The 15068-nt window shown below is 49.2% G+C and overlaps 1 protein-coding gene across 6 annotated transcripts in view; it reads right to left on the reverse strand.

Annotated features, from left to right (window-relative positions):
- Tspan11 (tetraspanin 11) overlaps nt 1-15068 on the reverse strand; it is an 89233-nt gene that overhangs the window by 34039 nt on the left and 40126 nt on the right. For all 6 annotated transcript variants that reach the window (XM_063237686.1, XM_063237685.1, XM_003463264.5 and 3 more), the window contains exon 2: nt 8315-8409. In XM_063237686.1, coding sequence (XP_063093756.1) covers nt 8315-8409 — 95 coding nt within the window. The remainder of the gene's footprint in view (nt 1-8314; nt 8410-15068) is intronic.

Below are 15068 nucleotides of genomic sequence, written 5' to 3' on the forward strand. Positions count from 1 at the left end.
TGGTGTCCTGTCCTGGAACCTCTGTGGATCTGCTATGTGAATCTACACAAGCTATGGAGAGTCTTTGGGAATCAAGTTTTCTCTTCTGCTGAACTCCTATACATTCTCCTAAGTTCGTTTCAAGTGTGCCAGCTGCTCCCATCTGGGGGCAGGGGTGTTCCTTCGGCAGCCTTGTGACAGCACTCCCTCCTTCCTAGGGCCCTTGGAGCACAAGCACCTGTGTGTGTGTTTCTATGTGTGTGGGTGTGTGCATGCACGCCCACAACCCTCCCCAGTCCTGCCCCGCCCTTGGAACAGCCTGCAGCAGGGAAGCCCACGGTGAGTGTGGCAAAGGGTGGATGGAACTTGGGCAGAGAGCTGTGCTCTACAACCTGCCTCCATTGGCTGAATTTCTTGGGTAATGAGAATTCTGCCTGCTTTATGATCATTAGTTTTAAAGGAGCAGTCTGCATCCAAAGGGGGAGGGACCTGACTCCGGGTCACTGGGGTCTTACTGCCAGGTTGATATGTCTTTATTCTCAGTCTTTCAAGCACCACCCACTGAGCATCCGCCTGGCACTGCCAGCCTCTCAGTTTATGGAGGTGCCCAGCCTGACAACACCCTGCTCTCCGTCACTTGTGGGCAGCTGGGTGGAAAGACAAACTCAGTCACCACCAGGGTGACTCCTGCCGCAGAGTTGGACTGAGTGAATCACTCAGGGTGCAGCAGCTTGGGGGCTCAGGAAGAGGACTAGGAGACCCTCCATGAGCTAGGCTCAGTTCCCTGGGGCTCCCTCTTTCCAGTTAGCTGGACCTCAACTGCAGAGCCCAATGCATACACTTGGGCCCTGGGTTGAGGGCGCCCCAGTCTACATCCACACTTCTAAGGGCCTGGAGGAAAAGGTCATCGCTGTTGAGCTCTGCTATTCACTGTTACCAGCAGCATTTTCCTGCTTCTGAAGTGTCCTCTGTGCCTGGTATCCTTGGCTTCAAACCTGCCCTGTGTGAGGAGTCCAGGAGCCTAGCTTGTCACACGGAAGGTGCTTTCCACTGGGAGGCACTGTGTTCATGCCTCTGTTTTAAAGAGACTTTAACAATAAACTAGACCGTGACTCCTGCCCTTCCTATCTACCCTCACAAGGAGTGTGAAATCCCACAGCACATGCTGGCGGAGGAGCTGGGAGGGAGCATTAGTTCACCTGTGCATTTCGGCTCCAGCTCAAGAGCCTGAAGAAAGCATTCCACGCAGTCCAGCCCCTCCTGGTACCAGCTCCTGTCTCATGCATGTTTCTATAGTTACGTGTAGTAGAGTCTACTTGGTTCATTTGCTACCTTGGGGTCACCTCTGCAGCCTCTTCATTAAAGCTCATCCATTTTAGCCTCCCTGGGAGAGGGTACATGTGGGAGATGTCCAGGGACTCCACAGGAGGGAGGAAAAGAGTCCATACCTTTTACATGCTGGACGGAAAAACTAAGGCCCAGAGAGAAATGACATCCCAAGGCCATACAACTCTAACAGCACGGTGGGGACAAGAACTCAAGAATCTGGCCAGGCATGGTAGCATATATCTGTAATCCAGCACTCCGGAGGTTGAGGCAGAAGAACTGCTGCAAATTTGAGGCCAGCCTGGGGCTACAAAGTGAGTTCAAAGCCTGAATTGCATAGTGAGACCCTGTCTCAAAAAGAAACAAACAAAAAACCAAAACCACAACCAAAATCAAAACAAAACCAAAACAACAACAACAACATCCCTCAAGAATCTTAATATCCAGTTTGGTGCCCATTTTACCAACTGAGCTGCAGTCCCACATGGAGCTGTTCTGCCCAGGAATCAAGCTATCCGTGTTGAGCTACAGCCACCGGTGCCCTGTGCTTACAGGGACACAGAGCTTTTACGTTCAGCTTCATCTTGACTTGTGTTACTGCATGGCGCTGCCGTGTGCACCAACCAAATGTGACAAAAGTGCATCCCTTCAGGGGGGACCCTGAGGTCATTTTCAGCAGGAGATGTCACAGGAAGTGAAGGACTTCCTAGCTTGGACAGGACATGAGCAGAAGGCTCTTCCCTCCCTGGTCTTTGCTGTCCCCAGAAGTGTCAACCTCCAGCCCTCACACTCTGGGGCAGGGGCTTGAGCTGCCATCTTTTCTGTCACCTGTGAGCCTTGGTCCCTTCTGGAAGGGGTACCAGGGTTTCGCATGGAAGCATCAAGGCTGAGCTGATTTTCAGGGAGGACAGAACTCCTGAGCAGAGGCAGCCACTCCAGCCTCTTCTAATAGCCTGGCACAGCTCCTGGGAGGCTCCAGAGCTCCTGGAAAGTTTTGATTACTAACACAGCCAAGTAACTAATTAAAATAATAAATTAGAGAACAACATTGCAGGACTGTTGGGAGCTATAGGGAGTCATGCAGAAAAAGAGGGGAGAAGATACGCTGTTCGTAGGCAGCCACACTGGCAAATCTCTTGTGTTTTCTGGGCTCCTGAGAAGGTGTGAGAGCCATGTCAGGTTGGGCCCCTGCTAGGAAGGCCTGTTGGAGGCAGTCCAGGGCAAGGGCAACAGGAAGGTTGACCTCTAATGTGATTGGACAGATGTGGGGAATGCTCTGGGGCTTTCAAACCTTGGAATGTGACCATCGGGCTCATGAAATAAATTTAGTGGGTTGTAACCCACATTTAATAATAGCAATCGCAGAGAAAGTATCAGAGTGTGTCACATTTGTGAGGGTGAGTTTCGTTTTATGAGTAATGCTTGCTGCTAATATTTTTTACACTTGATGTGTTTTTTTTCATTATCTTTCTTTCTTTTGTGAGGGTAGGGACTGAACCCAGGCCTTGCAATGCTCTACTAGAAACCGTATTCCCAGTCCCTTTTAAATTTTATTTTAAGGCATTTTCTTTCTAAGTTACCCAGACTGGCTCAAATTTACAATCCTCCTGCCTCAATCTCCCAAGTAGCTGGGATTATAGGTGTGCACCACCATGAATGGCCATGTGTCTCTTACGTGGGTGATGACTAATGGCTTAGTCTAACCGCTTAGTCTGCCTGGGCTATCATCATGAAATGTCACACAGTGGGTGGCCTAAGCAAGATAATTTATTTCTTCCAGTTCTGGGGTCTGGAAGTCCAAGGCCAAGACCCTAGCTGACTCAGCTCCTGGCTGGCTGCTGGCAGCCTTCCTGTGGGTCCTCATGTGGTCTGTGTAGTGCTTGCCATGGAGACCCCTTTGTACTTCCTGTTGGGCTCAGCGCCCACCTTCACGATCACTTACTCTTCCTTATTTGGCTCCTAAAAGCCCTGTCTACAGATCAGTCCCATTGGGGTCAGAGCTTCAGCGTGTAAACTTGGAGGGGACACAGATCAGCCACTGCACTGAACTTTCTGTGGCAAATAATGGAGCTTCTGGCAATTATGGAGCTTGCCAGCTAGGGAAAGAGTTCCACAGTCTGCAAAGTGGTATCTAACTGACAGCTCGAGGGGAGCTGGGCGGATCTACCAGGATGACACGAGTGGAGGGTCCAGCCTGAGGAAGGCCACCACAGTCTGGTCCAGACAGCAGGAAACCTTTTCACTGATGTGTTCTGACCAGTTAGAACTATGCTTGACATTTCATAGGTGCTTAATACAAACAGTGGAATGAATTTTTAAAGAATTGTTAAAATTGCTGACCTGGTATTTGAATACCATGTTAGCATTGCCTATCACTAGTATAAGGTCTGGGGTGAGAATTTGATATTAGTGAGCCTGCTCTGCATTTATGAAATGAGGATATAATGATAAGAGCCTTGAGAGTTAGGCATTGGATAACACAGGTAAGGCCCCAACCCAACAGCATCTTGCAAATGCAGGGCAGCATGGCGCAGGCAGCCCTGGGCCTCCTCCATCCCACACTGGGCTTTGATAGAGCGTATCAAGGAGACACACCGGGGAAGAGGGAGTAGTGCTCTCACCCCGTTCCTCCCAACTTGGGCGCCTGGCCTCTGCTCCTGGCTCCCTTTCTGGATTTGTGGGGGGTGGTGACTATGAGCAGCAGCCTGGAATACACTGAGGTCCTGCTTTACTCGGCCTCACGACTCTCCCGCGGGGCAGGTGTTAGGCACGCCCAGTGTAGACACAGGCCCCACTGTGTTTTATAACTGAGGTTCAGGAGGGGACTGGTAGTGTGCCCTGTATCTCCTGAAGATGGCATGGCAGTTGAACAGGACTGAACACCATGACTTTGTGCACCACTGACTGAGGTTGGAACTTCTGCAGCCGCCACTGCTGTCACAAGAACGAGGCTGTGTTGGTTGGTCTTGGGAGACTGGTCTGCATCCAGGCAGATGCCAGGTCAGGATGCTTCTAGTAGGAAGCTGGGGAAAGCTAAGGGCAATGCCTTTCCCTAGTGGCCACTCTGGGAATGCACTTGCTGCTCACCTGTCTGTCTACCACACCCTTCTCCTTAAGGCTCCAAAGGAATGTAGACTTGGTCCACTCTGGCTGAAAGGGACTCTTGAGGATGGTCACTGTGTCACCATGTGGTCACCCACATCAGCCTTGGTGCTTTGGAGCCCATGGACATAGCCTTTCCCTCCTGCCTGGGGCCCAGGAGCAGAGTTTACATGGAGCTCTGCCTCTCCAACCCCTGCCTGTGCAGCTCTCCACACACCACTGCTCCTGTGGTTCAGCCCAGTGGATGTTCCAGGCAGTGGGGTGCTTACTATGTCTCCTCTGCTTACCCAGAGGCCTGCTAGGCTCCCGTTTCATTGACCTACATCTCTCTTAGTCCCCTGCCCCAGCGGCCCCTCTTCCTTGACTCCCTAAAGGTCATTACCCATCCTCTCCTGGTGTCAGCAACCCCTGCCCCATCTGGGAACTCCCTCCCTTTGGGACACCAGGCACTGCTGGTCACCCAAACTCAGCCCTGTCCCTGGAGATGCCTGCATCTCAGTCTTTCCTCTCCTCTTCCCAGCTCCCTGATCACTCCATTTTTATTGCTGCCATTCAGTTGGGGACAATTCTCAAGTCTGAGGTGCTGGCCTGGCTGGCTCCCAAGGCCTGGAGCTGTGAGCTAATTGTCCACAGGATACACCTGCTCAGATGTCTCCTGGGGACTGAAGGCCATGATGTCTATGTCTGATCCTAAACTGCTTCTTTTTCTAGTTCCCTGTACAAATGTTGGGTTCCATCATCCCTCTCACCCACCCAGTTAATTCCTAATCTTGTCCATTTTACCTCTCCAACCATTTGATCCACTCCAACTGTCTCTGAAGCCCAAGTATTTCATGCCCCCGACCAGTGCAAGTCTAGAGGACATTTTGACAGGGCTTCTCCCTACCCTTCCCTGGCAAGCAATATGAGATGAACAATTTCTTGAAGAACATATGCAGACCCTTGGTCCCCAGATGCTGTGAACATGAGCTTCTTTGGAAGTCCTGGAAGCAGGAATCAGGTTAAGATGAGGTTATTCCTGTGGCCCTGATCCAGGGAGCATTCTGTTCTAGAAGATGAAAGTGGTGCATGGAGACACAGATGGGGTCCAGAATGTGAGGAGCTATGGAGACTTTTGTGTTGCTGCCATAGTGAGCCAGGAACTGTCAGGAGTCACCAACTTCGCCCAAAGCTGCTAAAGGCAAGAAGAAGGTCTGCCCAAGCCTCAGGGGGAGGGTGATCTTGAGGACACCTGACTTGGATCTCTTGTCTTCAGGACTGTGAGGGTAAATGCTGCTGCCACTAAGGCCACCCTATTATGGGAAGCCAATACTATGTAATATAGGCAATTTTTATTTTCTTATACTTTTCAGTCTTTTGGAGATTATCTGTAATGTGCACATAAGCCATTTGAAAATGATCAAGAAAAACATTCTTACAAAAAAAAAATGCTCACTCAGTAAGAATCCTAAACACCCCACTGGAATATCTCTGAGAATGTAGGGACTCTCACCCCACACAGCTCATGGTCTGCAGCATCCAGTTTATCACCTCATCAGACACTGTCCCTTCTCCAAGAGACATTTGCCCAGGAAGGCAAAAGTGGCAGATTGGTGCATTGCTCATCACAGGAATTTTGAAAAACACATTTAAACAAGCATTAAATTGTTCTGTTTTTTGACACATAGCATCAAATGGCTGCCTTCTTCCCAAAAACTGCTGCTAGGCTGGATCCATCCAGCCTGCATTGCTCTATCATGATCTTGGCTGATCCACATCAAATGTCTGAAGGAAAGTGCATGGAAAGGGAGATGAGGCCACCTTGGCATCTGTCTTGATTACTTTTCTCTCATTGCTGGGACAAAATACCTGACACCCAAAATTAAGGAAGGAAAAGGTTTGTTTAGCTCACAGTTTGTGGAGGTTTCAATCTATAATCAGCTGGTTCCAAGGCAGGTGGTATGGAGCAGAGGAAATACTTCAAGGCAGTGGCACAAGACAGCAAAAACAGCAAGAACAGAAGGGTGATGGACTAAATCATCTGGCAGAAGAAATTTCAAGGCAGTTCAATGTTGAGGCTGTGGCTTGGCTACTGTTGGGGACTTTTAGCCAGATTTATATTGTGAATCAAGAATGAAGAACCCAACAGAAGGATTTAAAACATTGTGAGTTTGGCTGGAAAGGAAGCTCCAACAAAGCCGTGGACTGCAAAGATAGAGCTGAGGCAATCTCGATTGCTAACAAGGACCAGGAGGATACAAAAGATGGCCTGAAGGCATCACAAAAAGCAGCATCTACTCTTTGTAGTCTCAAAAACCTCAAAGGTGAAAGACTTTGCTTTGAGAAGAAAGCTGCAGAGCACCACATTCCAGAATGGCAATGGCATAGACAATTTGTTCCTCAGAACTGGATTCAGAGTGCCCAGTGGTCCAGGCACTTGACCTCTACAGCCAAGAGAGAGGAAAGCCTGGCTACTGTTTGAGCTACCAGCAGACCTTGGCATCCACGTGGTGCTGGTTTTAGGTGCATGCAGAATGCAAGAGTTTTGGGATTAAAAGGACTGCCACCTCAATTCCAGAAGGCTTGGGAGGCCAGGCAATATGCTTCTGAGAGGGCAGTGTGAAACTGTGTGAAGTCAAAGGTGCAGGGAAGACCCCAGAATTTTGGAAAAGCTATGAATCATCTAAGGAAAGCTGCAAGGAAGGAGCAAAGCAGGCCTAAGAGAGAAGTTAAACCCACTGGAAGTGCCACAGGGATGAGGCCACTTAACCCCCTGGGCTCAGTTTGTCACAGATTGCCTCAGACGCTGCACAGGGAACTGCAGGACTTAATGTCTGCCCTGATGAGTTTTGAACTTGCTTTATATTTCTCTGTTTGTAACTTTTGGAATAAAAATATTTATCTTGTGCCATTGAATGCGAAAGTGTTTAACTTTTCATTTGTACAGGGGCTTGCAGATAAATCTCAGAGAAGACTTGGGACTTGGACTTTTCACCAATGCTAAAGTTGGTAGGACTTTGGCAACCCTTGCAGATAGACTAAATGCCTTTTGCATAAAGGGATATGCATGAGTCTGTGGCGGGGTGGGGCGGGGCAAGGGAAGAATGTTCTGGTTCTAATGTGGTATAATATTGATAGACAATACTGGCTTTTAGGTATTGTTAAACCTGTTATAATTTTCAAGCTGTGAAATGATAGGCATAAGCATGTCTTTGTATCTGGAGACCTGGGTTTAAAGAAATGTGTCTGGTTTACCAAATTGACAAGGAGTAGATTGCTATGATTGATAGACTGTATCTATTTGAGAAGTCTAGAAGCTTTACCAAGTAACTCAGCAACTCTACATCTTGTGGGGGCTAGAGGACAAGCTGCTACTTCTAGGATATTGTTCTTTGTGTCAGTTTGAGAAGGTCAGAAGTTCAACTAAGTGATTCAGCAGGGATCTAGGTTCCTTTGTAAATATCCTCCTCTGTGCAAATTGAGGGCATGGAGATGGTGTGAGTGCTATACCCACTCCAGGGGCATAGTCTGCTTACAATATAAGGGAGAAAAAAGAGACTTGCTCTCTCCACCTCTTGCTGCTTTTGCTGTCTTCTGCTGCCTTAAAGTATTGCTCCGTGCCATGCCACCCTGTCTTGGAACCAGCTGATAATGGACAGAATCATCCACAAACTGCAAGCTAAATAAGCCTTCCATCTTTAATTTTGAGTGTCAGGTATTTGTCTCAGCAACAGGAGAAAAGTAACCAAGACAGCATCTGACTTCTGTGAGGCTTGTGAGACTGTCATAGAGGCAACCCTCTGGTTTCCCTTAGGAACAAAGGCACAGACTGCTGTGCAGGACCTGCCCCTCAGTGGCTCTGGATGTGGAAGAAATCAACCGACTCCTTGTTGTTAGGGAAAGGGATGCTTGTACAGAGTTCACTTACCCAGAAGAAGAAGTTGAAGACAAAGAGCAAATACTTCAGGTAGACGACCAGCCAGTCATCCTGTTCGCTCTTGAAATGGGCCATGATCACCAGGCCTGCAAAGAACACATGGTCACCAGGCCTGCAAAGAACACCAGGAAGCTGCGGAGATACTTCAGCCTCTCAGGCCAGAGGCATGTGAGCTGTGTGGCCTGCTGAGCTTTTGGGTGGCTGCCCAGAGCAGGGATCAGCACATGCGCTGGCCACTGTACACCTACTGGGTGGCATTTGCACCATCTTGGATGTCGGCTTGGTCCTCATGATATGGACCTGACCCACAGCTCTTTTGCAGACCTTGCATGGGCCTTGTTGTGTTTTCATTCTATGTTGCAGCACGTGTGTGCCTGCCACACACACAGACACATACACGCTATGTACTTGGCACTGGTAAACTGTACCCTCTGCACACACACAGCAGGAACATGGCACAGAGTGGCTGTGTGGACATGGATCTCAGCTACTGTTATTCTCCCCATCTGGCCCTGGCTCCCTGACTTTTCACTTGAAGAAACAGCTCCAGACAGCCCCAGCAGTTTGGCAGGAAATATGAGCGTCTCTAAAGTTTGATGACAGGGCTCAAATACTGATCTGTCGCATGATTGATGTGAGACTCACGGGACCGTTTTATGATGTGGATTTGCACAAGTATCTGATTCCCATAACTCAGAGGCCTGACCTGCAAATCTACATCACAGTGACGCCTATGCCAGAAGACCATTTAGATGGTTAAGGGTGAATCTACATAAAGTTTTAGTAGATAATCCTCAGCATCTAGAAAGTACTCCACAAATGATAACTCCACAAATGATCGTGTTACTCCATGCCAAAGAGCTGAGGTCAAAACTCCAGAATCCAGTCTTGAGATTCCCAGTCTCTCTCTAGCATGGCATTCTCTCTCTGGTCCTGACTGGTGGATGGAGGACTTGGGAACCATGAGGGAAGTAGAGAAGGGCTGCCATGCTGCCAAGCTTGCCTGCTCTGGAAAGGATGGACCTCTAATCTCCAGCCTTCACCTGGCACCTCGACGCCATGCTTGCCAGCAGCTGCCCCTCCAGGAACTGTCCCCATTCAGGGAAGCTCGTTGTACTCCGGGACCACAGTGAGAAGCACGGACTCTGCATATGTCCATCTCCTTCACCCCAGCAGTCTCCCAGCCTGCTCGCTTCCTCCTGGGCTGGTGCGTGGCTAAGCTCCCCTTGCTTCCTCCCGAGGCCTTGCTGGGCCTTTGATTTCAAAGCTCAGGGCTCACAGAAACAGAAAAGCATGCGTGGCTGTCTGCTCTAAGATTTCTATTTGCAGACCTTGGAGAAGGTAATTTAAAACTTTTAGTCTTCCTGTTAAAAAAAGGACAAAAGCCATTTTTCTCCAATTTAGTCTCAGAGGCAGGGAGGTGGAAGAAAGACAGAGGGAGAAAAAAGGAAGTTTGTGAAACATGGTGGCAGATGGGGTCAGCCAGACACCAAGCTTGGGGCTGTGCTGATCCTTCTGCACCAGTCCTTGGGCTTCACGGCCAGCGCCGCCCGACGGAGCCTATGGCCTGTTCTACTCACTGACTTCTCTCCCGGCTCCTCATGCCCTGTATGCATGATGTGTGGTACTGGGACCCAGCTCAGGGCCTTCTCACCGAGCTACAAACCTAGCTATGTTTGGAGACAGAGTCTGGCTAAGTCACTAAGTTGCCCAGGCTGAGCAACTTACATAAGCATGTGTCTTCCGTGCCCAGCTGGGAAGTTGCATTTCTAAAAAGAACTTCGGAAGAGAACAGGACTTCACAAAAAGAAACCCATTTTGGTGGTAGAATTTCAGTCCTTGGTGGGAGAGGAAGGGTCAGGGGAAACACCCGGGCCCTGTCCAGTCTTTTGCAGAAGGAATAAAGATATTAACACATCCAAGTTGAGACCTGCATTTAAAAATGGTTTCCCGGAAGTCTCAGGTGCTGGGCGTGGCAGAGCAGTGCTGTTGCCAGCGTGGGGTTGGATGCCTGATCTGAAAGCTGGCTTTGCCAGGTATAGGCTGTGTGACCTTGGGCGAGTTACTAAACCTCTCTGTGCAGTATAACAAAATGACTGCCACAGAGGGCCAGGTGACATTTCCCTGCCTCCTTTCTGGCACTCGTGCCACGGTGAACTGCCAGCAGGCAGGTGGTGTAAGTGACTTCTTACAAGGTCAGCCCATGGCTGTGTGTTTCACATGCATGTGGGAGGAATGAGAATCTTGTCACCATAGGGACAGAACCGCATGTTCAGGCCACACGTGTTCACTACACTCTGACATCTTCTGTGTCCCCACTGGTTTTGTTCTGCGGTATTCTGTTGGTTACTGAGAAAGATACATTATTGAAAAGCACTTCCCATGACTGCAAGTTCATCTGTCCCCTTGTGTTTCTGTTAATTTTTGATTCAGCAGCTATTTTTGGTGTTGCTAATAAATTTGAGGTTGCTATTGCTCTGGTAGATCAATCCCTTTATAAACAAACATCTTTATCTTTAATTACCAGAGTGTACTTTTATGATACATGATGTCATTATATGGTTCAGCTTTGAACTCACTATGTAGCCAAGGCTGGCCTCAAACTCATGGCAATCCTCCTGTTTCAGCCTCCAGAGTGCTGTGGTTGTAAGTGTGTACCACTATGACCCATAGAGTATCCTTAAAGAGAGGGGAGGCATGTTTTTCTTCACCTTGTCCTTCTAGTGTCATGTTAAGGGACTGTGGATGACTTGGCTGGAGTATACGCAGCCATTTTGACCCATGAACTGGAAAGCATAGGTTGAAAAGGGCAGAGCAGTGTGTTCAAAGAAGCTGGGTCTTACACATTTTTGGAATTGCCACACCGTCTCCGGGCCTCTCACCTTCACAAGAGATCCACAAACTTGCAGCTTCTTTATGCTTTATGTTTTCATATGCTATTTCTTACAACTAGAAGAGCATGGCGCCTGGGGGCCCTACTCATGGGATTGGGCCCCAGGGTGATGCTGGGCAGGGGTACCCTGCTCCTCTGACTGCGTGCCCCATCACTAAGATGTCTTCAGTACATCCCCTCTGTGTTCACACAGTTGACTCACATGTTACTGTCAACCTAAGAGAAATATTCACCTAGGCTTAATTTCTCCCTTTTAAACATCAGAATAATCAGAAGAGGGAATTCTAGCACACTTCTCTAAGACCCTGTGTGCCCCGGGGAGACCGTGGTGCAGGCTGAGAGTGGGGCTGAGGGCTGACCGTGTGGAGTTACGTGGCATCAGGACCAGGGACCCTGGGAGTGTGTTGCGGAAGACCAAGGTTTCTATCCCTGGACGGGAAGGGACAGAGTTAGGGCGCTGCATGCAGGGGATGCAGAAAAGAGGGGTCTGGGCTGTGGGCGGTGACAGACCCGTGTGTACAGGGGACGGTCAAGCAGGTGGTGCAAGCAACAACCTGGAGGAGAGGCCCTGGGACCCCCAGCTTCTCAGAAGCAAGCAGAGGGAGTCAAGCACCAGCTAAACAACGGGCATGGGAGGAGGAGCAGGAAACAGGGTCCCCAGGACAGGGAAGGAGGTCTCCGGCCTCCGTGCTACAGCCGAGAGGACCTGGTCAGATGGGGCCAGGCCAGACTCAGCCTCGCTAAGGTGGCACGGAGATCACATCTTGCCATAAACGGCCTCACATGCTGGACATGGAGGACAGGGCTTAACGTTTGCCTTGCTGGGGTTTGGACTGATTTTAGACCTGTTCTTTTCTCTCCCCCTATTTGTGCTTTTTGGAAGAGGAATGTTTATCTATGCCACTGAATGCTGGAAGTGTTTAACTTTCTTTTCATTTGTACAGAGGGCTCACAGCTAACAGTTTGCCTTTAATCTTGAAAACTTTGTACTTGAACTTTTCAGCAGTGCTGAAACCATTAGGACTTTGGGAACTCTTAGAGATGGACTAAATGCCTTTTGCATAAAGGGATGCCAGGGGCAGAATGTTTCAGTGTCCCTCCAAAGCCTCATGATGGGGCTTCTTCAGGCTGGATCCGGGTGTATGACACTGGGATTACGGGCATGTAGTATAAATTAGCCCACCGATTGGTTTGGCATAGTTCTGGGTGTGGATAATGGGAAAGCCCCCCTGGGTATGGGTGGTACCACACAAAGGGTAGGTATTCTAGAAAGGATGAGAGGAAAGGGCAGCTTGTTTGCTTGCCTGCTTATCTCCTGCTTGCCATGTCATGGACTGTTTCTTCTCTGTGGTGCACTTTTGACAGCTCGCCTTGGAGCCAGCTGACTGTGGACAGAAACCCCTAAATGTGTGTTGAAACGAACCTTTCCTCCTTTAACTTGTAGTGGGTATTTTCTTACCACAATGCTAGGTAAACTGAGGCACTTGCTCCCAGATTCTACTGCACTCCAGCCCCACTGTGCCCAACTGTTGCCTCCTCCAGGGTCGAAAGGGAGTGTGGGGTCACACAGGCTAGGGAAAAAGGTAGAGATCCAGAGCACTGCATTCTATTGCCTGAAGCCAGAGCCCTGCAGCCTGAATCTTTCTCCCAGAGACAGCAGACCTGAGGTAAGGTAAGCACAGGCTGGGTCCGTCCTCTCATGCAAAGTCTGCTGGGGGACGATTCCCACTCACAAGTCAAAGACTGCCTGTGTTTCCTGGGAAGCCTGTGATTCAGCTCCTTCCTCCAGGCCACAGTTTGCTCATAGAACAAAGCCGGGATTCAGGGCTGACTGGCACGCCTGGGGCTCTAAGGTCACACCATGCGGCATCTCAGAGAAGCAACCACAAATGCATGGCTGGTGACGTGATGTGTTTGGGAGACTTCATTAAGGACGATGTGAAATATCAAAAGACCGTCTTTTCCAGTGAAAGCGTCATCTCCATGCAGAGTGAATGAATTTCAAAGCATAGATTGAGGGGCTCACAAAAAAAGCCGAGATGTGCCTGATGTCCCGGAAACCAGAATAGGGTCTGGCCAGGGCCAGTGCCCAGGAGCAGGTGGCTACATGGGGCTTCCAGGTGGTGGCAGAGCGGGTCTTCTCCTGGTAGTGGGCAGCAGGGGGTGGGCAGTGCCTGGGCTATATGAATGCAAACTTGTCAGATTTTGGGTTGGCTACATCCTCACACATTCAGAAAACGTGCACTGGGTGCAGGCCTGGGACTCAGAGCTGGCAAACTTCCTCTTTCTGGGGCAGAGCTCAGGACTGCGTCGGTGGGCACAGGTGCGTGGATAACTCTCTGTCCTCTAGAGAGGCTGTCAAAGAGTTGGGGCATAGCTTGACAGCAAATAGAGGAAGTGGCATTGATTTGACCAGGTTGGGGGCAGGTGGCAAAATCAAGGGATCTTTATTCTGGTTCTTGAGGACCAGTGGGGTTTCTGCAGGGCAGAGGAGAGGAGGCTGCTCTATCCGAGGTGACAGAGAGACAAAGGCATGGTGCTTCAGACTGGGGGTGCAGCATGGAAAAAGTCCAGAGGGTGGAGGTGACATGGCCCCCCACCCAGCAGTGGGGCCGGGGCTGCAGGAAGGCTGGGGATCATCGTAGGGGCCTCTTAGTCAGTTTCTTGTCCCTGAGCCTCAACACATAACACCCCAAACTCAAAGGAAGAGGGCTTATTTTGGCTCAGTTATGGTCCCTGATCAGCTAAGAATACAACTAGAAAAGGCAGCCACTCATCTGGGCACTGGCAGCAGTGCAAGGCAGGAAGGGCACGGCGGAAGAAAGCTGCTCACCTCATGGTGACCAGGAAGCAGGGAGAAGGGAGGAGCCAGGTAGGGAGAGGTCCTCTCTGCTGACCCACCTCCAGCTAGGCCCCAGCTGCTCACAGCCAGCTATAGCTCCTCTGACCCGGTCTTCTTCCAGACGCACGAGACACCACATGTCCAAACCACACCAAGGCTCAAGCGCAGTCTTGTTGGCTGCCCTTGGCAATGATTCTCCTTCCTCTTCCACATTTTCGACTCTGTGGGTCCTCACGCAAGTTATAGTCTCTGTTTGTACTCACAGCAAAAGCTCAGCTTGGGGATGCCTATCTCTTGATTCTCAAGGGAGGGCTTCAGGGGACTTGGTGATTCTAAAATACAAACAAAACTCTTGTGTTTCCTGTGGCATAATGTCCTCATGGTTCATCCATGTTGCTGCAAACAACAGAGCTTCCTTATGTTTACTTGTTTGAAATTTAAAATTAAAAACAATATATGAGTACACTTGCAGTTTATATAATTACCTCGGGCAGTTCCCTCTCCTCTTCTCACCCTCCTATCCTACGTTTCGTTCACGTTGATACTACTAGTCTTAGCTCACGTGATAGCAATATAATGCTTACATTCATCGAGGTTATTAGGTGCCCGTACATGGCATGTTTTTATTTACCTATTTCCCCATCCCCTGCTCTTGCCCCCTTCCATTTTTTCCCTTGGACTACTTCTCCACGGCAAGAGATCCATTTCTTGTCCCCTTCTATTCATCTTTTATTATTCTTTTTCTTTGTACTCTGCCTTACTCAAATGAGAGATACCACACGGTATTTAAGCTTGTGTATCTGGTTTATTTCATTCAATATTATAGGTGCACCCATTTTCTTACAAATGTCTTCAAATCTGTCCTGCTGTACAGCAGAGTAGTATTCCATTTCCATTATATATTGATATTACTTTTTCTTTATCCAATCATCTGTTGGTGGGTATATAGGCTATTCCCAGGATTTCATTATTATGAATTATACTGCTATAAACATTAATATGCACTGTAT

Source organism: Cavia porcellus, unplaced genomic scaffold (assembly GCF_034190915.1).
Source record: "Cavia porcellus strain 051 isolate PalLab524CR breed Dunkin Hartley unplaced genomic scaffold, mCavPor4.1 scaffold_27, whole genome shotgun sequence".
Taxonomy (NCBI): Eukaryota; Metazoa; Chordata; class Mammalia; order Rodentia; family Caviidae; genus Cavia; species Cavia porcellus.